Genomic DNA, 27,935 nt, shown 5'->3' on the forward strand with positions numbered 1-27,935 from the left:
AATACGTTATGCAAATGAATCATTCTTTTTATATTGTGCAGAATAAATGAAAGAAAACACATAAGAGAGAGTGAGAAAGACCGAGGGGACGAGATGAGAACAGAGCGGAGGTAACATAGAAATAATGGATTCACTGCCAGAAGTGACAGCCATGTGTTATTGCAGAGCATGAATACAGATCAGGCCTCTCAATCTGCCGGGTGTTTTGAAAGCAGTGTCAGTATAATTATGTATGTGGTGGTAGAACTGATGGCGCAGAGAGCAATTTAACATTTAGTGAATTGATATCTCTTTATTATTACGAAAAAGACTGGCCTACCCTGACAATGTAAACAGTCGTCTGTGCTTTATGGCAAACTGATAAATCCGCTGTGGCAAGTTGTTTGCTTTAGATTTAATGTCGGGTTGTTACATTGTTATCTAGAAAATACAAAAGGATAAACCTTTCAGTGCACAAGTGAATTAAAAAGCCTCCACTAAGGCGTTTGTTTGGCGAAGCGATGTGCATATTTGGACCATTTATGTATATGCGTGTATTGAGTTGCGTCCAAGTCGCTCACAGATTAGCGAGTGCAGAAATGTGACCCACTGATACACTGTGTAATCTCAGTAATCTAAAATTTCACACTGAACGGGCCTGTGCAGGTTCTAGAGTCTTAGCTGGAATTGCTGCATTGCTTAATTCATATTTGTGCATGGTTCAATGGGAAAGCGGAGGGTCGTGGTGTGTTTGCAAGAGTGAGGGTGTGTGTGTGGTTGTCTGTGGGTGTGTGAGTAGGGATCTGTTTTAAATGCATGGTTGTTCCCATTCACACCATCAATTTCAGTTCAGGGCAAGATTTATAGCTGTTAAGTATAGTGTCACAACAACTAATTACAATTCTGGCTACGTGAACTTACGACAGAGTTGTAATTACAGAGCTCGGGCCTATTTGAAGCCGTATACTTTAAACTTTCTGTTGCCAGGTGCTGACTGTTTAACAGCATATCAAATGCACCACTTTTCTTCTGTCTTTAATTTGCTATAACGTGACGAAACCCTAGATTAACACATTGTGGTGTACCTACAATTTCTCCCATTCAAAAAGGCCTTATAGCAATAAGATTATCGATGTGAAATGTGTGACTGTAGAAATCTCAAGGTGAAATCTTAAGCTTCTTAAATATAACCCACGTTTGACTTCTTCAGGTGGTGTTTCCACGGGTGGCGAGGGTTTGTAAGAACGACCGAGGCGGATCGCCGCGTGTTCTGGAGAAGCAGTGGACCTCGTTTTTAAAGTCTCGCCTGAACTGCTCCATCCCTGGCGACTCCCATTTCTACTTCAACATCCTGCAGGCTGTGACCGATGTCATTCACATCAATGGGAGGGATGTAGTGATGGCAACTTTCTCCACGCCTTACAACAGGTAATGACGACAGAAGGTAAAAGTAAACAAGCAGTGAAAAGTGAGCAATAAACTGGTTTTGCTGAGGGTATTTTTTCCAGCGTTTCCCAGCATCTCAGATAAATTCACATGCACCAGCACATGAACTTTCCCTTTATTAAACCGATTATCTTTCTCAGTTTGAAAGACATTTTGAAATTCATCAACACTTTGACAGTCTGACCTTTGTTAACGTTGGTAGCGTGTGTCCCTGCCGTGCCTCTTGGCGGCGTGTAATTTCTAAACCCAGTGGGTCAACATTCACATCTTCTGTCAAAACAGTGTTGTTGCCCTTTTGACATGCAGGTGCTTAATCTTATTTTCCCTCTTATAATTCATATTCTGCACGGCTTTCATGTTCGCAGTCAGTGGGAGTTTTTATCTAAATTGAAAATTACCACAAAGCCATACAGCTTGGCTGATAGCTCACACATATTGTAATTTTCCATTTTATGGCTGCTTTTTAGCAGATAAGACAATTGCTTGTGACAACGCAATTGAGCATGGTTAATGGACATTAAAACCCAATGAAGCAGTGCCTCTGAAAATTTCTATAAGCGGGAGTTTTGATCCTAGCATTAATTTTCCATTTCATAGGGGGTGAAGGGAGCACATTCAGACAGTAGGCAGCACTCAGGGTTTTGTGTCATTCGATTGTCTTGCTGAGTTGCTTCACGGCCCAGACTTTTGCTAACCGGCCAGCTAATTCTGTCTCGTTAGCAGCCCGATATAAACAGACATACGACTGTCTAACTTTTTGTACATATTCAATGCAGAGGGTAATTACTGTAATTTAGTAGCTAAGCCAAGAATTAACAGCTTTCTGACCTTGCTCTCAATAATGCTACCCTTGTGTCTGCTGTCTTCCAAATGTCTACATGATGAGTTTAACCCATGATGTAACAGCATGGAAATCCAGCAAGCTGAGAGAGAAAGAGAGGTTTCTTTCTGTAAACAGCCCTTAGTTTTTATTTCTGGACACAAAAAAAGCATAAAAAATAGAAAAGTGACTCAGTAATCTGCTATGCATTGATTTCACACAGACACAAAGAAATCAGTGGCTCCACTGCAATCATAAGATGGGTATTTTTCCCCTTAAAATGAAAAGTGATAATAAGATAATCTGTTGCCCATATTTGGCCCCAAGCGTGGACTGGTGATGAACTTTGATGCCTGGAGGCTTTCGGGGAAAGTCAGTGTTAGAGGTTACTGTACGGGAATGTGTGAACCCGTAAATCACTACATTCAATAACACATAAGTGAATGCACGAAAGCTCTGACATGGTGATCAGTAGAGAACAAAAGAAATAAATGCTTTTATTAATGAAAAAAATTGATCAAATTATGTTAAAAAATAGAGGAAAGTGTAAAGTGTCTTCTTGTATACCTAAGGGAAGTGAGGATAAACAACGCACCTCTTTTTTTTTTTTAATCTGGCAGAACCTTCACAACACTCAAAACTTGACTGTATCACCCAGTGTAAACAGGCAACAGCTAAAATAAGCCATCCTCAAGGGATTTAACCCTTCTGAGAAGGGATTGTAAATCCATTTTTCTGTCTCCTGGTGATAGCAAGGTGTTTCTTTGATATGCTCAGTCAAGAGGATTGTTTATTTAGTTGTGTGTGCTTGTGTGTGCCGTCGCAGTATTCCAGGTTCGGCAGTGTGTGCCTATGACATGGCGGAGGTGGCCAACACGTTCACAGGGCGTTTCAAAGAACAGAAATCACCAGACTCCACCTGGACACCTTTTCCTGAAGAGAAGGTTCCCAAGCCAAGGTACAGCAGCAGTTAATTAACCAGCGAGCACACTTGCATACACGCAGGCACGCACAGGATTTAAGGCAGCACACACACCAGTCACAGAGTGTTTCTCTTCCTGTGTTTCTCCTCATTCCTGGCTGTCTCACACGTGCACGCACAGACAAGATATGTAACTATGCAGTCAATTCCTAACACTTGTTATACCACAATGGGATAATAATCACTTATTCTTAACTCATGTTGCCTCATATTTAGTGCATCGCTAATTTCGTCAGAAAACGCTCATGTGTCAAATTGTGTCACACGCAGCACACACCTACTCATGTAGAGACCACCTTTTTTCACAGTTGCACTCATATCCCATTACCTCACCTTACCGCTGCCACCCACGCCTCACACGCAGCTAATTTAGCTTCAATAAACGAAGCATGACATCATTTTACAGATGGCTGGCTAATTCCACAAATGTACCAACCTGATCAATCTCCCATCTATTGCAAACTAATTAGTGCACTAACAGGATGCTGTCCTTTCCTCCAGAAAAGAGAGAGAGAGAGATTTGCAACAAAGATCTGGGCCGTGATAAATGTGTGTGTGTGTGTGTGTGTGTGTGTGTGTGTGTGTGTGTGTGTGTGTGTGTGTGTGTGTGTGTGTGTGTGTGTGTGTGTGTGTGTGTGTCCGTCCCATATGGCTGAGGACACAGTTCCTCACCATCAGAGAGCCCGTACTGTATTTTGTGCATTAATCTCCATGCATTGTGTGAATGTGCGTATCTGTGTGAGTTCACGCACTTACCTCAATTAGCATGTAATTACTTGTTTATGTTCAACAAGGTCAGACGCTTCAAAGAGCAGGTACAGCCACCATTGTTTTTGTAGTAACTGATGTGATTGATTTCATTTCCATCCCTTGGTTCTTTCAGACCTTTTATCACTGAGCAAACAGACGGAGAGTTGTAACAAAGCCACCTAGGTCTGGCTCCGCAGCAGACTGTTACTCCATGTGTTAGACACTCATACTGAATCATTTACAGATTTTCGTATTTAAGAGATGTCTGCTTTCGTTCTGCTGCCCATATGCGCCCGGACGTAAATGCAGTAACAGAAATGTTAGAATTCTAGCACAAACTATTATTCTCTTCTTTTACAGTGAAGCAGTAATACTTGTGAGAATAGCTTAACATTAGAATCAGCTGACATGTTTTCTATGGTGTTCCCTAAAGTCCTGTAAGTTGATGTTTATATCTGGTGTGTTCAAGTTATTATCTTGCGCACCCGAGATAATTTGCTATAAACGACTTCAGATGCACACAGCCGCCATATAATACAGAAAATTCTGCTAATCATGTTCAGCCCACAAGGTAATTTGTTGTAAATTCACATGCGTGTCTAATGGCTTTAGATGCACACAGCTGCCATATAATGGAGATCACTTGTCTAATCAAATTTTTGTTTTGCACCAGAATGCCATACAGTGAAGTTTTTGCATGTAAACGTGGGGATTTCATGAGCACGAATGAATTTCTATTTCATACAAATCAGCAAAGGTTTCACTGCATCATTCTGTCAATAAAATTCTAATTAAATAAATTAAAAATAACATGTGCATATATACATAGTAAGGTTTGTATATTTTTATAACAGACTATAGGGTTTGGTCTTTTCATGTCACACATTTAGTGGCCAGATGGCTAATATTTCTGGGATCTGTTGTGGATTATATGCTATGGCAGGGTATCAAAGACCAAGCAGTAAAGGGTTTTAAAGGCTCTCAGAGGTGAGATGGCTGCAAAGGGGATATGCTATCAAAAGAAGCTTCTCTTTTACAAGAAGCTCACCAACTCCCCGTAAAAGGATCAGATAGATACAATGCTTCAGTGCTTTAGCCTGAAGCCACAGAAAAGGAGACATCTTGCGCCCTCCTATGTGACCAAAAGCCTCTTGGAATGAGAGTTTAGTCATTTAAAGCAGCACTTTCATTGATTTTAAGAAAGTAGAACTTTCTTTCCTCCGTTGAAGCTCTTACCATGAAAAATGGCTCATTCCTACTGCGGTCAAAGTGGTGGTTTTTCATTTGTGCTTTTTTCCATATTCTATTCACTATTTTTTTCCCTCTGCCATTATCGCTCCTCTTCATTACCTTGCTCTTCCGCCACTCCATTTGTAGGCCTGGCAACTGTGCTGGTACTCCACCGATGGAGAGGTATAAGGTATCCAATGAGTTCCCCGATGACACACTCAACTTCATCAAGATGCATCCTCTGATGGACGAGGCCGTACCCTCCATTGCTAACAGGCCCTGGTTTCTCAAGACCATGGTTCGGTAAGTATCGCACACTCCAGAGGCCATCATCATCATCAAGGCTACAAGCCTCTTCAGCCCAGGACAATAATTACATGAAGTGCTGCTGTGAGAATCAGGCTCATTAAAAGAAAGCCTGAAGGTACTCCAGCCACTGACCTATTTTCATTGTAGTAGAGGAAACACCTATCTATACTAGCTTTCTCTCTGAGTGACAGCGTGGTGATGTCATGAAGACAACGCAAACAGTTTGAATCCTTAGTGATGCTTATCTTCATGCTGAAACGTGTCATTTACACGAGAACAATGAGTTCAGCTCTTTGTCAGTTGTTTAAAATCCTCTTGGGAGATTTCACAGGGAAAAAACAAAAAAAACCAGATTTTTTTTTTTGTTCAGTGGTGACTTTTCCTTTGAGTTTCTGTAGTTGAGCCCATTTCTCAAAAGCCAGTGCACTGTGGCTGATGCCGTTTGATCATAAAGGTCTGTCTGGCTTTTACTTGCACTACACACAGACATTTCAGCCTCTGGGGGGAATGCGACAGCACACCGCCATCCCATCGGCAGGGCAAAAGTAGCTGACAGAGCATTTGGTAAAAAGTAAAAGATCTAGTTTTTCATTTGGACTTGGATATGGATTACAGCTGCTCAAGATTTAAAGTTGGGCTTGCCAGATCCTTGACAGGCCTCAGTGGTGGTAATATCACTTTAAAGATAGCTACATAAAGAATTCTTCATACGTTTTACAAGTTATTTGCATCATATCACATCTTGCTGCTCCTTTGCCGAGGTCTGACCTACATACTGCAGTGGCTTAGTCAGAATATGAACAGCTTTCATCAAGGTTATCCCTACAACTCTGTGTTCATTAGTGTGCTTTATCACAAGAATACATTATGAGTGACACGCTTTTTTTTCTTTATCTTTACATAATCAGCAATCAGACGATTTGATTTGATTTGAAATGTCATCACAGCGAGCACAGCGAGCTTGTAGGGAAGTCAGAGGCGGTTCTTGAAAGTATTATGTAGGCCCAAAAAGCAGCATGAAAGCATATGCGGTGGAAGAGGAGTGAGGCTTCTTATGATATCTGTCAGGGTTTCAATGTGGAATACTGTTCTTCAGCTGAAGTCAATTGGAAATGAAATCGGTAATAGGATTTGATCCTTGTTACACCCCAGAGGGGACACCTCAATACACAGAAAGAAGTTCAAATTTGAAAAATCTTTTCCATCTTGAGACCGCTTGAGACTTGCTGTGCAGTGGCACAGACCTCAGCTGTCTGGGCACAATGAATCACCAAGACGGGTGAGACAGTGAAGAATCCCCTTCTTGTGATTTTTATTATCATGAGTAGGAAAGACAGTGAACGTCTTATTCTTTGAGATTGTATTATTTAACTGGGATCAGCCTAATTGAAATGGTTATTGGAGCATCTGTTATGAATGAATAGATCAAAATCAAATTAAATCTTCAGACCGGTAGTAATGTTGACTAGATAAAGCTGGAGGCACAGAGCATTTCAAAGGATATACTGTATAAAGAAAACAAAAACAGTGAATGGGATAAGAGGATGTGGCTTTGTTTATTATTTTTTTAATGGGCTCATGGTGTAAAACTGTACTCGAGTAGGGTTAAGTTTAGTCTCATTACCCCCAAATAAATATGATCTGATGACAAACTTTTTCACCTAGACAGTATCTAGTAAACATTAACGAGGACAAAACAAACTTCCAAGATTTCTGAATACACTCTCATCTTTAGATCACATATACTTCAATTAAAAATAATTGGTGATTATTGGTGTTCACATAGGCAGCATGCCTTTGTGATTACTTAAACAGTATCTTAGTTAGATATTTGCATCAGTCGGTAAGAGTAAGCAGCCTCAGGAGGTATTTCTAAAACCCGTTCACCCACAAGGATAACAGGGCGCCGGTCCAGATCTCACTGACTGGCAGGTGTCTAATTTTCCAACCTTAAAGTGTTTGGTATGCTTCTGAGTTTTATGCACATCCAACTGGTGCTAAGCCAAACTGTGCGATCAGCAGCTGTCAATTAGAAATTGAAAGTAGAGCTTGTTATCTTTTGCTTGAGCAACTTCTTTGCAGTGTTTTTACTTGAGGAACCACCTGACAGGCCCTATGGCAATCTGATTGTGAGCTTGTAATCAAATGACAATCAGTTAGTGAGATTAATGTGCGCCCCCTGCTGTTCTTTAGTCTATTTTAGACCTCTGACATGCGTGGTGGAAGGTACGTTAATTGATTGGCTGATTAGGTAATTATTATCTGGAAAATGATATCCTCCTGTTTTTTTTATTCTATTTTGTTCTTTGGCTAACTTTTTCCAGTGGCCCAGATGTGGAAGAAAAAGTTGAAAACAGTTGCATTAGGTCCCTGCTGTTGGTGTTGCTTTTCTAGTGAGCAAACATTTTCCTCTGCTTGCAGGCTAACAGACTAATTAATTGACTGATTGGTTATTTTTACCTGCTGCTCCTTTTTCAGGTATCGTCTGACGCGCATTGTGGTGGACAATGAGGCAGGGCCGTATAAAAACCACACAGTAGTATTTCTGGGGTCTGAGAAAGGCATCATCCTCAAATTCTTGGCCAAGATGAACAACGGCTTCCTCAACGAGAGCCTGTTTCTTGAGGAGCTCAGTGTCTACAACCCTGACAAGTATGTAAAACCGAGCATACGTGTATATGCAATGGACAGAAATAGAGAAACACATGGATACAGTTGCTATAAACACAGAAAGTACAGTTATTGCATGCGTGTGTGCTCTGTAGAGAGTGAATGTGTTTAATTTTGCTTGTTTCCACCATCTATCGGCTCAGCCAACCCACCAACCCACCAGCTCCATCACTACCAGTCCGTTCCCCTGACCCAAGCTATGTTGCGAAGCCAGCCAACCAGATGGCTACTCTATCATTTAAAAGAGTTTTATCAGGTTACACTCTGCCCAGCCACAGCTACTAAATTAAAGACATAGACCCTAAGGCTCTGGATAACGTAGCACTGTGGTTCGCAACCACAGCAGAGCTAAAACCTTGGCTGATTAAAGGAAGCACACGCATAGAAACTCACACTGAGGTCTGTGTGTGTCTCAGAGCCAGCCTGGGATCTCTCGCTAATACATTACACATCTGTTGGTGCATGTATGGATGTAAGTCTGTTTGTGTGTGTGTCTGAGTGTGTGTGTTCATGAACTTGGTACAGAGGGTCGAGCTGGGTATTGTTGTACATCTGAAGTAAAAGTTAATAAGGAAAAATCAGCCACAGTTTCACTCTGCCAAAACAAATATTTGATTGAGAGGTAATGGATGGAAGCATAAACACAGGAGGGAGAGAGAAGAGTGGTAAAGACCAGAGGGAAGAGATGGGAAGACTAGAGGCTTGTGTTAGGAAGCAGAGAAGAATACGGGAAGGAGACGGAAGGCTTGATGGGAGGGCTTTCAAGGCTCCTACTGTTGATTATCCAACATGCTGCGACCATGTGATGGGCCATATGTCAGGGATGCAGGGCAGGCCCTTGCTTCTACTTCTTCACTTCTACTTGCTGTGTCTCCTTTTGCCTTCTCCCAGTATCGCGTCCCTTTGTTTCCCTTCTCTCCTGTTCTGTGTCTCTCTGGCTGGGACCGAGCATTCGTGGGCTGATGGCCATCTGGCTTTAGCCGCATACGGCGTGTGACTTTGCCTGCCTGCTTCCCTGCCTGGCCGGCCGGATCAGTGTAGGCCTGATTGCTGTGCATTACCCGGTGTAGATGAACTGTAAGCCCCAATTTAGAGCGTTAATACAGGACCAAAGCTCTGCGAAGGAAAGATTAAATCCCAGGAGTTGGATGGTAGAATAGACAGAGGAACAGAGGGAGCGAGAGAGAAGGGATAGAGTGATGCTTGACACGCCCCAGAGGGATTACAGTGCACTCCTATGGGGCTGTTGAGACAAAGAAGACTAGCTGAGATAGAGGAATGTTGGAGTTGGGGGGCTTTGAGTTAGTGTTAGAGGATTCTCCAGTTAAGTGCAGTGTTATTGCTGACTGCTCACAGTGCCCATCTGTCTGTTTATCTGTTGTATCTGTATCACCCTTTTCTTTATCTCTCTTTATCTCCCGCTCTGTTTGTGACCTCATGTTCCCAAGTCCAGCATTATCTCTGTCCTCCCTGACCTCACAGTTTGTCTCTCTGCCACATCCTAATCTTCCCCTTTCTTTCATTAAATAAGCTAAATCTCATTTTACGATGCCCAACTTTTCTCTACTCTGTCTTTAAACTACCATATAGTTAAGGGCGATATACCCTAGATCAGCTTTGCTAATGTTCCTCATTTATCTTATGCTGGCCCTTTAGTTCATTCCATGAAATGAAACAAAGAGTTTTAGCTGCTCCGAGTCTGCTCCTTAAACCAACTTTTTCTGCTTGCCTACCCCTTGCAAACAGGAGAGTTAAAGAGCAGGTAATTTCTTGCGATCACAGTCAGAACTGTGCTTGATAAGACCTGATTACAGATATCCACTCTCTTTGGCACCATGTGGATCCAAGACCCAATGAAACTGTGAAATTTATTTGAAATTGTGCCTGTATTTTTTGAGCATTTGAGCACCATTTTAACAGCATCTACTGAAAAGCACAATAAATCAGCTGAAAAAGAAAATACAAAGTAATCAGTTTTTGTCTTCTTTTCCTCCTCTAGGTGCAGCATAGATGGAGTAGAAGATAAGCGCATCGTAGGTATACAGATAGACAGCAAGAGTCACGCTCTGTGGGTCGCCTTCACCTCCTGTGTGGTTAAAGTGCCGCTCTCTCGGTGTGAAAGGCACGGGCGGTGCAAGAAGTAAGTTTGCTACTCTATTAAATCATCATTCCTACTCAAGTGGTTGAGCTATGTGCATTCCTTCTGAAAGAAGAAAACAGTATGTGCAGAATGGGCCTAATGGTGTGTGCAATTCTTCTCCAGGTCCTGTATAGCCTCCAGAGACCCATATTGTGGTTGGGTCCCAGAAGGAGCCTGCAGACAGGTGGTTGGCAACACTAAGTAAGTAATAAAGACAATCGAAGTCAAAGGAGCTGCATGCTTTGGGTATTTGGCTTAGAGCTGGGCGATAGAACGATAACGATATGTATCGCGATATAACTTTTACTCGATAGAGAAATTAAGCTATCGCGATAGACCTCGCAGCTCTTGTCCTCTTAAAAAAAAAAAAAAAAAAAAAAAGTCAGCCGATCCAAATTCAGTAGCGCAGAGCCGAACCAATCACAGCCGCAGCGTCACGTCGCGTGACTTGTTACGTACAGCACAAGTGCCAAGCCGCACGTGTGTTTGTTTGGGAAGCAGCCAGCGGGTAATGGAGCCAGCGGGTAATGGAGGAAATGAGTGTGCCGACTAGAAAAATCAACCGAGCGTGACCGAAGAGAAAACAGATGATGGTTCCAACGCCGGAGAGATTGTCGAACGGAAGAGCCATAGAAGTTCCGTAGTGTGAAGGTATTTCGGCTATTTCAAGTCTGACAAAAAACAGAGTAGCGTGCACTGTAAATTGTGCCGAAAGCAAGTCTGGAAATACAATAAACTGGTGCATGCGTCACACTGTGCACCACGTTATTGTTTCGGTGAAATGAATTTCTACAATACTGTTAATTCTACTCTCTGCAGTGTTTAAATGCTTACATATACACACAGTTACTGTCCGTCCACACATACGACTCTGTTCTGCTTCTGTGCCCCAGCTTTGTTTACTTTTTCCCACCGAGGCTTCTAGACTTCTGATTGGCCAACATTTCTGCACGGTTAGGAATCTAGCGCCACCTGCTGCTTTGGCATGTTCATAGCAGCGTTTTCCTTCATTTCTGCCTTTATGTGTGGACGGGATTATTTTTTAAAACGTAAATGGAAAATCTCCGTTTTCAAAAATACCCGTGTGGACGTAGCCTCAGTCTCTGACTGGAAGCGCTAATTTGTCATTCGGCTTTTGTCAGACTAAAGTAACTGTTAAAACTGTTTGAAAAGCTCAGCTATACAACAAGGAGAGATTGAGAATTTCCTTTTAGTTCTCAGTTTATTTGATATTGACAAAAGTTAGTCAGTTTTGTCTGTTCTTCTGTAAAACAAACTAAGATTTATTTTTAGAATTAATACTTTGTTTCTAAGTGGAATTGACAATTTAGTCTGTTTCATTTGTTCTCTTTTGAAACTTAAACGCTTTAGCGGCTGCCTTTTGTGTAGTTTGCAATATTTGCCTTTATTTATCTGAAAAAGTCTCATGTTCCTTAAGTACATCTACCCTGTTGAACTTATTATGGGAAATAAATATTTAAATAAAAACAAGCTGCTGATTATTTCACATTTTACTTGTGAGCAACGGCACATTTAAATCTTACAAATATAGTTATTTGGCTTATATCGTGATAGATATCGTTATCGCCTGAAATGAAAAAAACATATCGTGATATGAAAAAATCTCATATCGCCCAGCTCTAATTTTGGCTCCATGAAAATGTATTAAATTGCATTCAATAACTTAGTTGTATACGTTAGTAAGCTGGTTAATATGCTCTGTGGAAATTTAGCACTTTTTTGTTAGCTTTCTGCTGCTCTTCCTTTACCTCCAACTGGAGTTGAGGCTCATGGGTATTGTAGTATTTAGATGCACGTACTATGCCCACAACATCATCTCATAATACATTTATCTCTAACAGTGTATTTTTTCATTTAAACTGTTACTGTGGACTGCTTTGGAATTGGCTGAATCGAACTAGTAAAACAGCATTTCGCCTTTTTGTCATACCTGGTGCCAGTCCCTCTCCCTGCTTGTCATATCTGTGATCTTTCTAATTTTATGGTTTGTAACTGCAATTTCCTTCAGCTGAAGGGGCTATTGGAAGGATGAATGGAAGGAAAGTGTTGTTTGCAGCGGGCTCGGGGTTTGGTACGCAGCGCTCAGGAAAGCTGGATGGTCGCAGTAACTATAATTTGTGGCTGTAGTCATGACACAGAACCACTTTATGCTTTCTGAACAAACAGCATATGGAGTTTTGTGGTGGGAAAAAACATTTTGCAGATGAAGTCATAACAAAAGGCGCGGTGCTCCACTGGCTATTTGACGATGAATGAATTTGATCCCCCTGCTGCAAAATGATTGGTCTGGCATGCCAATACACCAAAGGCACACGTTCCCGCTTGCACACACAAAACTTAAGGGAAAAACCCCCACACACTCACACACGCAAGCACACTGCCCATCCTATTATTACTCTGCAAAGCCAAAGCAGTGGACTGTTCTGATTGAGTTTCCACAGCAGGAGGAGCAGGAGCTGACACAAAGGCATTAGGAGGGCAGATGACCTCGCTCCTTTACTGTACAATATTTTTAAGTGAGAGAGGGACGGGATTAGATCTGATAGGAACTGCAGGTCTGTGGTGAGCCATTCAAAACATTTGCCAGGCTGGACAGAAGGATGGATAAAATAAGGGAGGGGAGAGTTGGTGACATTTTGTTGTTTGCTTACACAAATGGATCCCTGCAGAGAAGACAATTTCATTCTGCTTTTCTCACTTTCCGTTCTCCTCATTAAAATTAAAAAACAAAACCCTGCTTTCTTGACTGCCTACCTAATCAGCTACTCGTTACTTGCGTATATCCATCCATGTCTGTGTTTCTATTTTTACCCGTCTTTCTTTTTCTATCTTTCCTCTGACATATTCTTTCTCTCTTGTAACCCTCCCCTCCTTTCTTCTTCCATCTGGCCCTGATGCTAGTGTGCCAGCTTTCCCATGTGAAGTTATGCCTCTTATACCCGCTGCCTATAAACAGCTTGCACTCTGGTTTCCTGCAATATGGCCCCTAGTTGCCCAGTGTTCATACATTTAATTGCATATGATCCTGGATGGTACTAATTTTGTAAACAAAAAACCCAGTTATGTTGTTATGAGCATCGACCATTGTCTAAAACACTGCAGTGAGTTTTCTCTGGATTAAACTGAGTGAATGTGCTCTTGTGAGCCCCCTGATCCTTTGTAAATCAAAGCCATGAATCAAAATGAATGGGTGACTTTGAGGGAACATTATGCTTACTCTCTTTACACTGTACACCCAGTATATGAAATCCCTGGCCGCCCATTCACTTCTGATATGAATAATTAATGCTATTATGCCTGACCTGCATTTTCGGCAAGCAGTTCTCTGTGCAACCACATATCTCACATAATAATCACGCCCGATGCGAGGTAATATAAAACGGAGGGCTTGGCTGCCTCCAGTTATGTACAATGTTGCTTGAATCTGATTTAAATATGCATTATGTAGTTTCGGTGGGATCTTAACCCCAAGCTGAACCATCTGTAATGTCACACTTGAACAGACTGCACTTCTGTTGCTATAATGCAGCCGCCATGGGACGTGAACCCGTTAACTAAAGGTTCGCACTTTGGTTCATTCACTTTTATATGTGCCAAGAAAAGCCCAGACACTGCATCTGTATTGCATGTCTGCTCATTACTAATTCGCCCTCCTTGGTGCTATTATAAGTCTGAATTGGAAACCATGACGCACCTGTGTTTTGCAGGCCAAATAATATTTTGTGATAGGGTGGGACGAGGTAATGATGTTGTTGAGGAAAATCCAGCAGATTCCTAGAGTGCCTGGACTGTATTTGTGCTTAGACAGGTTCAAATGTGCAACTCTGCATCCGCTTTGTGATTATGACTGTGGATGATAAGCAAATCTGATAAGCTGATTAACTGTACCCCCAGATATGAAGAGAGGATACTGCTATTGTGTAGTGGTTGTTGTTGTTGTTCTGCTTGAAACTGAAGGGGGAAATTAGCAATCAAATCTGTAAAATTAACCCTCTCCTTTCAAATTAAGGGTCTGTTAAACTGGGGAAAAAAAAAAAAGAATAGTAAATTAATTTGTGACTAATTTCAAAACATATGATCTGAGTATCAAATAACAGGGCTCCAACTGTCCGTTCTTCCTAAATGTGCTGCTTTTTTCACATATTTTCGACTCGGATCAGGCCACAAAGGTTGGCTGATGCTGTTTTAGAAAATAATTCTTTATTCTGTAATTGCGACCAGCGGAGGGTGAAGAAGGTGGGAGGCGGGTGGACAAGCAGGAGGAGGTGGAGCAGCAGCAGAGGATGGGTGGGGAGTGGGGGTAGGCTAAGGAGGACTGTGAAGAGCTGTCATGCGTGATCGTGATCCTGCTTGACGGTTGGTCCGCTCTGTTTCACAGATCTTCTTACTGTCTGCTCGGTGGTCTTTCGGGGAGAAAACAGGTCTTGGTGCAGATTGCATCAGAAAATCACATCTCTAAACTCTCTCCCTCTGTGTCATATGATGGCCCTCAAGCACGGTTACCCCTCACTGCTCTGGTCTTGGCCCATGTGATTGTAACTACACACTCATCTCCTCTAAAGCGAGTTGAGTCACACACTGCATTCTGTAATAGAAGACAAGACTGTGCAAAGTGAAGTTCTGGTGAAAGCAGTAAATTGGGAAATACACCCTTATGCTTTCTTTCTAAGAGTACGGTGAGATTAAAACTTCTGTCGCAGCTATATGATGATTATTAAGCTGGAGCAAGCTTATCTTAACCGGAAGTGCTGTTTCCAAAATAGCATGCTTTCACGTTAATAATAAAGCTCACTTTATATTTCAAATATATTCCATATCAATTGATATTAAGTCTTTCATCAAACAACATATATGCTGGTAATGACTGAGCAATAGGCTATTTCTCCATGTTTTTCCACATATGTTATTGGGTTAGCTAGCTTCACATTCACCTTCTAGATGAAGAAATCAGTCACATCTAGCTCCCAGCAAGGAAGCAATTAGGGATACAAATTGTTGAACAGTTTTTTTTAAGCTTTAGAGCATGAGATAATAGTTTTCATTGCAATCGCATAAAAGAAAATCTGTTTTTATCAACACTACTGGCAATACGTCTTGTGCCAGCTATGGATTTACTAACCTGCTTGCATTCTTCATAGCCACTGATTTTAGGTCTCCGGGGCACCTGCTAGGTGTTCTTTGATTCTGATCCAGCAAAGGGCTTTCTGCAGCTCACACTGTGTGTTAGCATAGAATATGCTGCGATTGGTGGTGTTTTTTGTAGTTGCTTTCCTATAGCTTTGTTACTTTGTTAGGTGTGGCGAGCCTGCATGGCCTGGCCTGTTTTCCACTGCTGACCATGATGTCTCTGTTCCCTGCAGATCAGCCTTTGAGCAGGACGTGGAGCATGGCAACACAGATGGCCTGGGTGACTGCCAAAGTAAGCAGGCCCTCTTCACTCTTATCTTTCCTCCTTCACTCTGTACCCCCACCAGCACCACCAACACAACCACCCCCACCACCATTCCTCTCTTCTTTGTTAACTCCATCTCCCTCTTCTCTCGGCTCTCCGTGTGCTTCTTTGCTGCCGTTACCTTTTTCCCATCCGCCTGTTCCACCCTCACAATCCTCTCTTTCACCCACTTCCATCCATCTGTCCTTTCGGCCCTCAGCCTCCTCTGTTGTTTTCCCGCTGCTTTTTGGTCCCCCCGGTCAATAGAGCGCTGTGTCCTATTGCCGAAAGACTGAGGTTCCTTCTTGCAAATCACTTCGAAAACACAACACAAACATTCAGAGAAACACAGGGAAGGGATTTCGCTTGTGAGCAGTCACAGGGTTCATTTTGAAACACAAAACAAGAAGGGGCTCTCAACCGAGTCAGGCCAAAAAGTCTCGAAAAGGCCTCTTTTACTCTACAACAGTGAATGGCGCATATACAGAGACAGTATTTCTTATCTTTTCATGTCCAAAATAACAGCTTGGTTTCTCCAACGGGAAACCTTGTTGATATTCTAGTGAGCAGCTCAGTTTGTGAAAGAAACTTCAAAACAATTTGATATTAAATCATTCATTTTGGTTCATCTCATCTCAATTTCAACTGTTTACTGAGAGTAAATAAAGGCTATGCATTTTCCCTCTGGTTTCATTAGTATGTTTAGTCAAGGGAACCCATAGTGTTGGACTTTCATTAGCTTTAGAAGCTATATAGATCACCACTGATTAAGGCTGGGAGAATATCGAGCAGCCAGTCGATTTTAAATTACTTTAAAAGTCATGGCTTTTGATCATGTTAAAGCATAAGCTTTACTGCAAGCAATAACAGGTTTCTCCCTCGTTTCTTTTCTTTTTCTTCCAGATACATTTGTGGCCCTGAATGGTAAGTACCCAACATGTCCTGCACAGGCAATCCAATAAAAGACAGGAGCTGCATTTCATCTCCTTTTAGTCTTTAACTTCAGCCACACCTTTTCGTCTAGTCAGTCAATCATCCCCTCTCAAGGAAATGAAAACTCCTCCCACATGTATAAAGAAGGGTTATTAATGACTCAAGGTTTCAACTGAATTGATTTCACTCCTTCTTTTTGATAGACGTCCCTTCCAGTTACGAAGGTAATGAAACATTAAAGTACACTCGGTCACTTTCATTGCTCATATTATTTCTCCCCGTGCTCCTCGCAGTGTTTAGAATAAAGGTCGCAGTGATAGAAATCAGAATTAAAGGTCTTTAATGCTGATTGTGATTCTATTAGTTCTCTTTTCCCCCTCCTTGTTCCCAGTGCCCAATCGCCTTATCCCCATGTGCAACAGCATCGATTATCCCTGACCTTTGCTTTGCTAATTGGATAGATCTAGTTGTTAGTGGTTAAAGGCCTTGGTGGTAAAGAAATACTTCAGCATGCACATTAAACAGGATATGTGCTGACAGAGAGAGAGAGAGCGAGAAATAAAACCGGCCTGTTTCGAGTCTGGAAATATGTTCCCGCTAACTGCACAGACTCTTTGCACAGTTTGAGATGCTTAATTCAAAAGGGCTAATGTAAACATGCACAGACATACATGCACACTGTTCTACGGCTGGCTTCCTTTCCTAGCAGATATGTTTACTCTCTTAATCCCACAACACAATATTACGATTACACTTCACTGCCGCCGATTGATACCATTTTCCTCACTGAAGTCTCTTTAAGGAATGATAAACAGATGTGATTAGCCTGCAGTAAAGTCCCTTTTATCCATATCACCCACACCTACGCGCACATCCACCTTATTTTTATCTAATCGGAGGAGGCATTAGTTTTGTTTTTAGTGAATCTCTTTCTCTCTCACACACATACCTCGCAGCTGCCAGATCAAAACAGCCAGATCCATACAGAATGACAAGAATAGATATTTTGAAGCCGTACCAGAAAGCCCAGCACTTTCTCTCGCTAACCCTCCTGTGGCTGTACCCCCACTGTGAATCTCCCTCCTTTTGGAAATCCAGGGTCATGGAAAAAGCATCTGTGTTGGTGTACACCCCTGTAGCGCTGAATATGCTCCCACAGGCTGGGCTGTGTGTTTTCAGGCACACACTTAAACACACCTAGTTTACAACACCCTCCCCCCAAACAAAGTCTCAGCCCTTCCATCTATCTGTCAGTGGTTGATATGGATTTGAAGATAAATAAATGCCCTTTCTCTATTCTCCTCTCTCCTACTCCAGACTAGACTTCCTTGCCTCTCTTTTAATCTGTAGAGAGAGAGATGTGCATCCGTCGGCAGTTTAGGCCCCTTTTTTTCTCCCCTGATCCGTGGAGGAGCTCTGAGGCTCCGAGCTCTCTCTATGTGTGTCATCTGCCTAAATTGCACTTCCCCTGGCGGTGGGGGAATGAATTATAAAATAGGCCTGTCACACTAATCTCTCAGCCTTGGGCCAATAGTTAAATAAATCATTTTAATGATTGCCACGCCACACAGAAGAGGAGGCGGCTCTGGGTGGTGTTGTGTAGGTGCCTGTTGTGCGTACTCTACCAGCAGCATCAACCTTAGCCTTTTGAAATGCCTCCCCACCTTCAAACACACGCCTAAACACATATTGAAAAGGAACACACATGCGCATGCACACACACACGCACATTGCTGTCACCTCCTTCACGCAGATAGCGTGTCAAAATGGTAACTGGGGGCTGAGCTCCACAAGAGGCTGTTGATAAAAGTGTTGTCACTCTGCATCTAGGGATGATCAAAAAACAAAAAACACGCGGCTCATTACATTAAACACAATGTATAGCTTCTTCAGAATTGTGTAGGGTGGCTTAACTGTAAGCATGTGGGATGGTAATGTGATTAGCATGGTTCAAAAATAAACTCTTCAGCAAAGCTTATGTACAGATTTTGCCTATGAAACAAAATGAGAAAACTTAAGACTGACAGAGACAGGCAAGCACAGACTGTATGAGTTATATGCAAAGCTGGACACAGAAGAGGGGGGTATGATCCATCCTCCACAAACGAAAGAGTACTGTGTTGCAGTAGCACTGCATTTATTTCCTCTGAGATACAGCTGGTGTATTTTGTTCAGTGTTAATGGGTACATTTACATGGAGCCTGATATTCTGCTTATAATCAGTTTAAAATCCCAAATAGAATAAAAGTGCTCCACAAAAATCACCTCAGTTAAAATAAACGGTGGGATTCAATGAGTTTCCGAGGGGTATAAGAAGCATCTGATCAGTGGGAAAACTGTACCAGGTAAACAGTTTATCAGATACTTTCAGGCTGCATTTTATTCTGCGTGCCCTCTGTGTTGACTCAGATGCACGGGGACATACGCAACATTGGTTTCCAAAGATGGCAGCTTTCCAAGCCAAACTTCTCGTCTGCAGATGGTTTGGTTTTAATACAAACTCAAAGATAATTAAAGAATTAAGAGCAATGCAAAAACAGCAGCTTCTCCACCGCGCAGAGGATAGACATGTGTTTGTTTCAGAAACTGATAAAACACCTGCCAAAGAGTGACATTTTTATGCATGCCACACTTTTTCAGTTAAGTGTATTGAAGTATGTAAACACTATGTCATAACGATATTATATCCTATCTAAGCAGTGAAGACAAGATGAAAATAATTAGCATTCTGTGCAGTTAACGTATTGTCTGAAAAAACACTAATTATTAAATTGCATGTTTTTCTTTTGCACACTATTACATTCAGTAACTAAAAGCAGTGAATCTTAACGGTCTGGAACTAGAGCTGCAAAATATTTAGGATTTTGGCTTGAAAATGATTTAAAAAATGGTTGCAGAATGAATATTAATTTTCTTTCGGCTTCTGTTTAATACAGACTGCAATTTTGAGTTGGAGAAGACATCGGTGCACATCGAAATGAATTAAACATTGCTGCAGAAATGATTGGAAAGCCAGATTTAAAGTTAGCTTGAGAAAAGGAGCAGGATGAACATGAGCAGAGTTAGAACGACTTTAGCTGGAGAAAAGTTACAGGCAGACTTCTTGACAGGAGCGATGGAAAAGAAATTTTGTCTCTTGTCCTTCATATCAAAGGCAGGCACCCTACGGTGATTGTAGAGAAATACAATTGTACTCTTTTCAACTGTGACGGGCCCAACAGTGTCAGTCAGAACAGGAGGTGGGAGAATGATAAAGATATAGAGACTCTGAGAATGACAGACGAATAGAAACACACACACATTCACTAATGAGTTGCCTAGGGTCACACTTTGTTGCCTTACACAGCCCAGCAAGTGTGTGTTAGTGTGTGTGTGTGTGTGTGTGTGTGTGTGTGTGTGTGTGTGTGTGTGTGTGTGTGTGTGTGTGTGTGTGTGTAAGCACCCCTGCTGTGCTTTCATGCACTGAATCTGTTCCCTGACTGCCACGAGAGTCAGTTAACCTGTGTTGTGTCCGGCAGGCCACCATCACCACCGTCACCACCACACCCTCTCCCTTCCCACCTCGGCCCTGCCTGAGGCCGCGGATGGCCCCCTGGGCCGGGGCCGCATGGTGGAGCGGAAGGACCCCCCCATGAGTTCAGACAAAGGGGAGGACCCCTACATGGCCGTACCCTCTCAGACTCAGCCAGAAGCCAATGGTAAGCCTTGGAACGTCACAATAGCAGTCAGTTTGGTCCATTGTCACCTGTGGCAAGGGAGAGGGAAGGGAGGGATAAAGGGGAAGGGAAGGGTTTGCGTAATTGAGATTTACGGCCGCCTAGCTGCTTCCAGCTGACGAAGTGTAGAGATGGTGGATCGCTTTCTCTCTAGGGGACAAATCGCTTCACACTGTGCACATAAACCCCCCACTGAAACATATGCGCACACATTTACATTTGTAGGTACATGCACATAGACATTCGGTGGTCATAAGGTAGCATATAGGCTATGTACACACCAACCTTCATGCACACACCACTCTGTAGGATGGATTTATTGTCCGTGGATTGTAATGCCCCACAGGAGATGTAATATCCAGACCATTACACTCTGAAAAGGAAGATGGCGATGTATTTATTTCCTCGGGAAGATGGCCCAGTCCCCAGCTCTGTCATGCTTTGCGACACGGTGACATGACATTGAACGCCCTTTTCTCCTGTGTTAACAACCTGCCTAATGCTGTACCGCCTCAAGGACGGCTCACTGGATAAATGAGTCAGAGTGAAAAGGGAGGAAGGGGAGGAGACGAGAGGGACAACCCACATCGTAGATGGAAAGAAAAAAAGGTCACTGCGGTGCTGCCAATCCAGCCTGCTCTTTACTGTCACAGACAAAGCTTAGAAGCCATTACAGCAACATGCAACATGTTTCTGCTAGTTTGTGCGGTCCATGCTAACACAGGCATTACCCCGAAACATTAATTGAAATGACATTAATATTTTCATTCTGACTGTGGCCTGAAAGATGCAGTAGCATACTCTCTACAAACATACTAAATGTAAAGAAAGACAGAAAGATCAGCTAACGAGCTGAGTCTAAAATGTCTCCTTACTGAAGTCAGTGTTTAAAAAAAACATGCATGCCTCTTTCAGTTACCCAGGGCATAAATGCAGTTTCAACCTAAGAAAGAACATACAGAATACTTTCTCATTCACAGGCTTGGAAGAGACTTTGAAGATGCTGAAGTGTTGACAAGTGAGATTGACGGGTTGATTTTACCTGCGCTGAATAAATACATTTCAAAAGAGTTTAAAAATACATGACGGTATGACTCAAATGCAGTGTCTTCACAAGAGAACCATAAACTGGGGCTAGCTAAAGTCACTAGTGCACATTTTAAATGTCTCCTGTCTATGGGATAAAGTGAGGAGGCACAGCAGTGATTGAAGCACGTCAGCTGGAAGCAGTTAAGCACCACTTGGTAGATCCAAGCACAATGGTGGCAGAGACTTCAGACAGCATGCCTACAACCAGCATCACAACATGCTGTCGCTCCCCTTGTTGCCTTTGCCTGAGCAGGTGTAACCCGACGAGGAATGGCAAGAAATGCTGAGAATCAAACGTAACGAGAGCCAAAGCTGTCTTACGGTAATAGCTTTTTCCAAGAATAACATTCTGATTTCGGGAGATTTGTGGGTAACTCCGTGCTCAGGTAACTGCAAGACGACTTCATATTTCAATACAATGCTTCCTGCTGTTGTTGTTTTTTTCTTTCTGTATGGTCATTTTTATTATTATTCTTATTATTATCATTTTATGAGACACTTTTGCAGCTTGTGTCACTATTTATCTGTGCAATTTTAGCTCTACAGTCTTTTCTTTTCCCTTCGTTATGAAAGTCGGCTCTGATGATATTTTCTTTCTTATTTTACTGATTTGCGTGGTTTCTTGCGAGCAGTTCTTGATATTTTGCATGGCTTGATCTCACACTATGTCTTTTTTTGCTATTTATATATTTGCCTTTCTTCCTGTGTTGATTGCTTTGATGGTATTAAGCACAGTTTTGCCTCCATACAGCTTAATGCTTTCAGCATGGCAAATTGAGCACCACAATCAAGAGTACTCATTTCCCGCTCCACCCATCCTTCCTCCTGTTCCTTCCTGTCTCCCTCAGTATGATTGGCTTCAGGTGTCAACTGTACTGTGAAAACTTAGCAAACTGCATGTATGAGAGTGAAAACCCAAACATGAATAAGCTATATTAGAAAAAGAAAGCAAAGAAGTCATTTTATCGGCATTTTAATTGCAAAGCAACACATCCACGCAGCCTATTTTGCAGAAGAAATCGGGGATAAACATTTAACCGATCAATCTCAAGTTTATGCTTGAGTGAAAATGTATTAGCTCATATCCAAAGTCTTTTGCGAGCTTATTTGTGATTTAAAACAAATTACAATTACGTCCCTAACTTTTTCATTTGCAGTTGAGACATTGTGGAATCTTATCTGCTAATGAATATTACAGTGCTGCCAATATGTATTAGTCCAGCACCACCAGAGTAATTAGAAATGCTGCAAAGTGATGAGTATTTGCACGCGAATGATATTCAGCACCCAACAGCATCACTATCTGCCATTCCAGTGGGGCCATCACAGTAGTCAGGTGGCTGCTTGTGTTTCACAGTACATTTGAGCTCAGGGTCTGTTTGTGTGTCTGGGCATCATCTGTTATATTTTCTTCTACTTCTGTCATTCCACCATACACTCGTCGTCTGTCCTCCCGTCGCTCATCCAAACCCCAAAACCACCACCAGCTCTGCCTTTTCCACCATCTGCTGCCATTGTGATCAGTCTCCCTTCCACAGGACCTCTCATCTGACTGGGATGGCATGTTCCAAGGCTATACCTTACCTTAGCGCAAATTAATTCCTGAACCAATTTATGGAGAAACCTTCCTCAAATGTCCCCCCACCCTCTCTTCCTCCACCATCTCTGTATCTCTTCCTCTTCAGTTTCTCCCCTTGCAGTCTGCCTCTTCTCCAACTGTAGTCATATCTCTTCCCCCGTCTGCAGGAATGAATCCTTGCTCTGCTCCCCACTTTGCTCTCTCTCCTTTTTTTTTCTACCTGTCTCCCTTTCTCTGGCAGGCTCAGATCTACCCACCTCATTCCCTACTTACATCCACCCCTCCCCCTTTAAACCCGACCTGTAGCCACCGCTGTGTTGCTCCAATTTATGGGTTCATTACAGCAGCTATCCAAGGGAAAAGGAAAGTGGAGAGGTGGAAGGAAAGGGGGATGGAGCGAGACAAGAGGGGACGGAGACTTGGGAAATGAAGGGACTGAGGTACACATGATAAAGATTTATTAGACAGAACAGGGCAATAATGTAACATTGAACAAAGCGGTAAACAGACAGCAGGTGAATGAACTAGCTGAAAGATCTGAACAGAAAAGATGCAGGACAGGTGAATCAGAGAGGAAATAATATATTGTAGTTAAACAAAGTGAACAATATTGTTTCTCTCTATCCCTTTCAGTCTATATTTTATGCTTAGTTAGCTAACGCTAAAAGAGCTGAATGTGAAAAAAAGAATCAAACTGAACATCTGGTGAAACTGAAACAAATTGCTCTAAAAATACAGGATGTTGTCTGCAGTAATGTAGCATTTTCTGTGACTCAGGTTCTGAACAGTACGTGCTGATGCTTTTGAGAAGCAAAACATGAACAGCAAGCACTTATTACTTTTTACAGTTTAATATCACTTTTGCTGAATATTTAATTTTCAGTCATTAGTTTGCATATTTTTATGGTTAATTCAGTTAGGTTGCATTTAGACTTGAACACTGGTTTCATGTTAAAGTCTAGCTGGGCCACAACAAGAGTCTGGTAGTGATTAATCATGTTGAAGGTCTTTATTAAAATAATAATTACATTAGCATTCCTGCAAACATGGGTATGGGAATTTCAGCCAAACTGATATCTTGTCATACTTCAAGACAGAAAACTGAATTCAGTTAAATTAACCTACAAATGCTTTTTACAGCATAATTGTTTTTGTAAAACAATCAAACACCCAGATTATCAACAGAATAGATTTATTAATTACAATTAATAACAATAAAAGGTTTTCAAAATAATAATGCTTTTTTATAACAAATCTTATCCATGTTTCTTAACAGTCTTTTTTATTTTGTTTGTTTTGTTTTTTTATTAACTATTAATCCTGTGACTCCATAGTGTACTGGTTAACACATTGACGTAACACATAAAAGATCCCAGATTTTAGACCAGTAGAAACTAAATCCCGAGGATGGCTGCATATGCATATGGTGTGTAAACCATAAGACAAATAAGGGGGCAGCCAAAAGAAGCTTACTTATGAATATGTTATGTAGTCTAACTTCCTAATGATGTTCTTCATATTTTAATAAGGCAATTATTATTTCCTTATTACCAATTAACTAATGTGTGGAGCTTGAAGTTAAGTGTTATCCCTTCAAGAAACTACGACTTGAGTGTAAAGTATAGCATATAGACATTTCTACACAAGCTTTAATGCCTGAGTATTACACATAATCCAGGCAACAAGTGCAATTCTTACTATAGACTAACTAAGAAAGTATTAAAAAGTGTTAAGAGACTAAATGCAAGTATTAGATGCCACAATTATCTGATGAAATGTTTTGCTCTGTCGTGTAGTACCATTAAGTATTGGTTTACCACACTGATTCAGAAGAGGAAACAGGACGAAGAAAACTTCTTTTTGGATTTAATGTGTTTCTTGTACAGCATTAAAAAAAAATTTTTATTTTTTTATTTTTAATGTTACAAAACAACAACTGTATTTTTCTAGCGTATGCTTTTCCCTCAGTGTCAGGTTTTCACATTAATAGCTGTTGTCATCTGACAGCTGCTCTGCAAGGGTTATTTTCAGCTGCAGGCAGCTCTCTGACACCTGTGTGCCAAGGTGAGGCTGCTATGATAGAAGGAGAGTATGACCCTGCTCAGACAGGATTGCAGCACAATTCTTTCTATGACAGAAAGTCTTGAATTTGACTTCATCTCAGTTGCTGGAAAGCAGTTGACTGAACATCTCACCGTAGTTACTGGGGATGCCCTGTCAATCTTAAATGTTAACTTTACTTTCACCAGGAAAAATGTTCAATTATGCAGCAGAGAAAATAGCACGTTTGTGTACAGTCAAACAATTGTTCCAAACATTACTGTATTTCACTGCATTTTATTAATTTTAATGATGAATAAGGATGGCTTTAACCATTGATTTGTCTTTATATTAGCTTTACAATTCATTCAAAAACAACTAGTGCTAAATAGATGAAGAGGGCATAATCATAATCTCGAATGTGACCAGTAATGATCGCCTTTTACCATGTAGCTGCGTTTCTTTTGCAACCTGTGAGCAACAAAAAAAGATAAAAGATTATTTCCTTGGTTGTGTGATTATTATGGGTATGGCTCTTGTTTCAGAATGCCCTCTTTTGTAGGTGAGCCAAGAGGTTTTGAGGTAACAGAGGCTTAGACTTAGTTTACCACAAACTCTGCTCACTGTCAGATAATGCACTTGGCTCCTGAAGTTTTTAAGGAGCCTATGAGGTTTAGCAGATTTGGAAATTTAATGTTAGTAGTTTCATATGTCCTTGCAGTTGAATGATAGGATTAAGGTTAATCCTGTAAAGTAGGATGATAGGATTTAAGTTAAAAGTTTATGGAGTGGCCCTTTAGGGCAGGCTGAATGTCTCTGTGTGTGGCAAAGACTAAAAAAAATTTAATTAAATGTTCCCACAACCCATGTTCCTGTCATTCCAACACCTTCGTAATTAAGTAGTGGATTTCGGTTCAGTGTTTCTTACTGGTCAAAGATTGGGCTGGATCTTTGTGAAGCAGATGAATTATTCGCAGCTCATTGTGAATCATAATAGAAACAGTGAACTGGATGCGTTCCCAGCATTACGCACTTCCCGGACTGACGTCAAGCCATAAGCCATAATTTCCTCCACTGATTAGCTTATTGTTCTCTCAAACTGCTTTTGTTTAAAACACACATTCGCTGCTTACTTTTCCACTTTTATGTTTTGGTTACGCTTTTTAATAAGTCCCCCTAACCGTTGACGGTTCGTACAAGAGCTTTGCTTTGTCTCTCGCCCATGTGAGACTGAATCTCATATCACTGCGGCTCATCCCTTTGTGCTCTTGAAGCTTGTCTAACCCACATTCAGCTGTCATTATTATACTTTGAACTGGATTTAAACAGTTATGTTCACGTTGTCCATGAGTGAGCCCTCATCAAGTAGATACAAGCCGAGGCTTTGTTCTCTTGTTGAGCACTAAAACATTTCTAAACAATTACCAATGGCTGCCTTTATGGATTCAATGAAATGCAATGCGTATTAGCACACACATAGCACTCCAGTGATACACAGAAGTCATTTTCTGCAGCCGACATGGTGAAATACACTTCGGTGGGTCACCGGCTGTATTACGGTGACTCATCGAGATTGAATATTAATTGAAAGAACTCAAGATTATAGACACGAATGCACACATAATTTAAAAGTCTACACTGTTTAAATAGTGACAAGCTGTTTTAACAGTTGCACTCTAATGTGAGGGACCTTTTTGCGTTCAGTATATCAGCATGTAAAAATCTATCACCCAGTAATCCGAACGGGAGCGCTGTCAAGTCGAGGCATCAAATAGCTGATGAAAAATGGGATGTTTAATTTATGCTGATATCTTGTGACTATTAAATATTACAGTTTGTATGCAGGGAGTTGGATAGGTTAGTACATCAATGTTAATACCTCAGGTGCTGAATAACATAATTAGGGGTTTAATTATATCTTAACTCGCTCATCAGTATGCATTGCTCCGACTCAGGATTGTCTGATGAATGCTTTAATATTGAATAACACCATTAATGCAAGTGGCTCTTAACCCAAACATACACAAGACTTAATGGGATAATTTGCTAACAGGGAATTTAAATAGAAGTTAATGAATTGTTGTCACCATCCAAATACCAGTGTCCTTTTTAAAAGATGACAACAAACTGGTTCCTAATGAAAAAATAGGGCGTTTTTCAAGCTCCCGCGTCAGAGTAAATAAATGCACACCACTTAACATTATCTGCTTTTTCATCCTTCCTTCTGTCTGTAGTCGGTAAGGTCCACTGTTTCATCTTTCAGCGAGTGAAGCATAGTAAGTAGCAGTTAAGTCCAATTAAGATTTTTATCATTTTGCAGACAATGTCTTTATGCAGTCGCTCGCAGTCAGAGGTTAGTGCCCTCTCTGTAACCCCTCTGTGATTTTTAACTACCTTTGAAGTTTTCTTTGCAACAACACAAAGACAAGCTCTGTGGGCTTAAGTCAGTTGGTGCGTCTCAAAAGATTAAAAGAGTGGAAGAGCATCTGTGTGTGTCAGACAGATAGAGAGAGCATTCACAAGTTCCAGTCACAATAGATTACAATGTTTCTGATTTATAAGTAAGTGTTGCCGACCCGGCCTGTTTTGACAGCAAGACATATCTGAGTATCTGAGATATGTGTTTAATATCTGAATGTTGAGGCTCGAGGCGGTGTGAAATTCAAATCAATTCATCCGCTGAGAGAAGTGTTGAACTGCAGGATGCCTTATGATGCATTCTGGGGGCGAGGCAAGAGCGAAACCAGAAGATTATAAGTCACTGTATAGTCAGAACCTCAACAAGATGAGACTAAAGCGG

The 27,935-nt window shown here is 41.4% G+C and overlaps 1 protein-coding gene across 3 annotated transcripts in view; it reads left to right on the forward strand.

Annotated features, from left to right (window-relative positions):
- The window catches only part of sema6a (sema domain, transmembrane domain (TM), and cytoplasmic domain, (semaphorin) 6A), a 101,250-nt gene that overhangs the window by 67,306 nt on the left and 6,009 nt on the right, over positions 1 to 27,935 (forward strand). The window contains exons 10-19 of one of the 3 annotated variants that reach the window (XM_026188312.2): positions 1,190 to 1,407; positions 3,072 to 3,203; positions 5,355 to 5,510; positions 7,995 to 8,168; positions 10,186 to 10,326; positions 10,450 to 10,527; positions 15,708 to 15,766; positions 16,682 to 16,702; positions 16,915 to 16,935; positions 20,230 to 20,409. In XM_026188312.2, the coding sequence (XP_026044097.1) occupies positions 1,190 to 1,407; positions 3,072 to 3,203; positions 5,355 to 5,510; positions 7,995 to 8,168; positions 10,186 to 10,326; positions 10,450 to 10,527; positions 15,708 to 15,766; positions 16,682 to 16,702; positions 16,915 to 16,935; positions 20,230 to 20,409 (1,180 nt within the window). The remainder of the gene's footprint in view (positions 1 to 1,189; positions 1,408 to 3,071; positions 3,204 to 5,354; positions 5,511 to 7,994; positions 8,169 to 10,185; positions 10,327 to 10,449; positions 10,528 to 15,707; positions 15,767 to 16,681; positions 16,703 to 16,914; positions 16,936 to 20,229; positions 20,410 to 27,935) is intronic. The other 2 variants (XM_026188314.2, XM_026188315.2) reach the window with 2 other exon arrangements.

The sequence above is a fragment of the Astatotilapia calliptera genome, chromosome 12 (genome assembly GCF_964374335.1).
Source record: "Astatotilapia calliptera chromosome 12, fAstCal68.1, whole genome shotgun sequence".
NCBI classification, from domain to species: Eukaryota; Metazoa; Chordata; class Actinopteri; order Cichliformes; family Cichlidae; genus Astatotilapia; species Astatotilapia calliptera.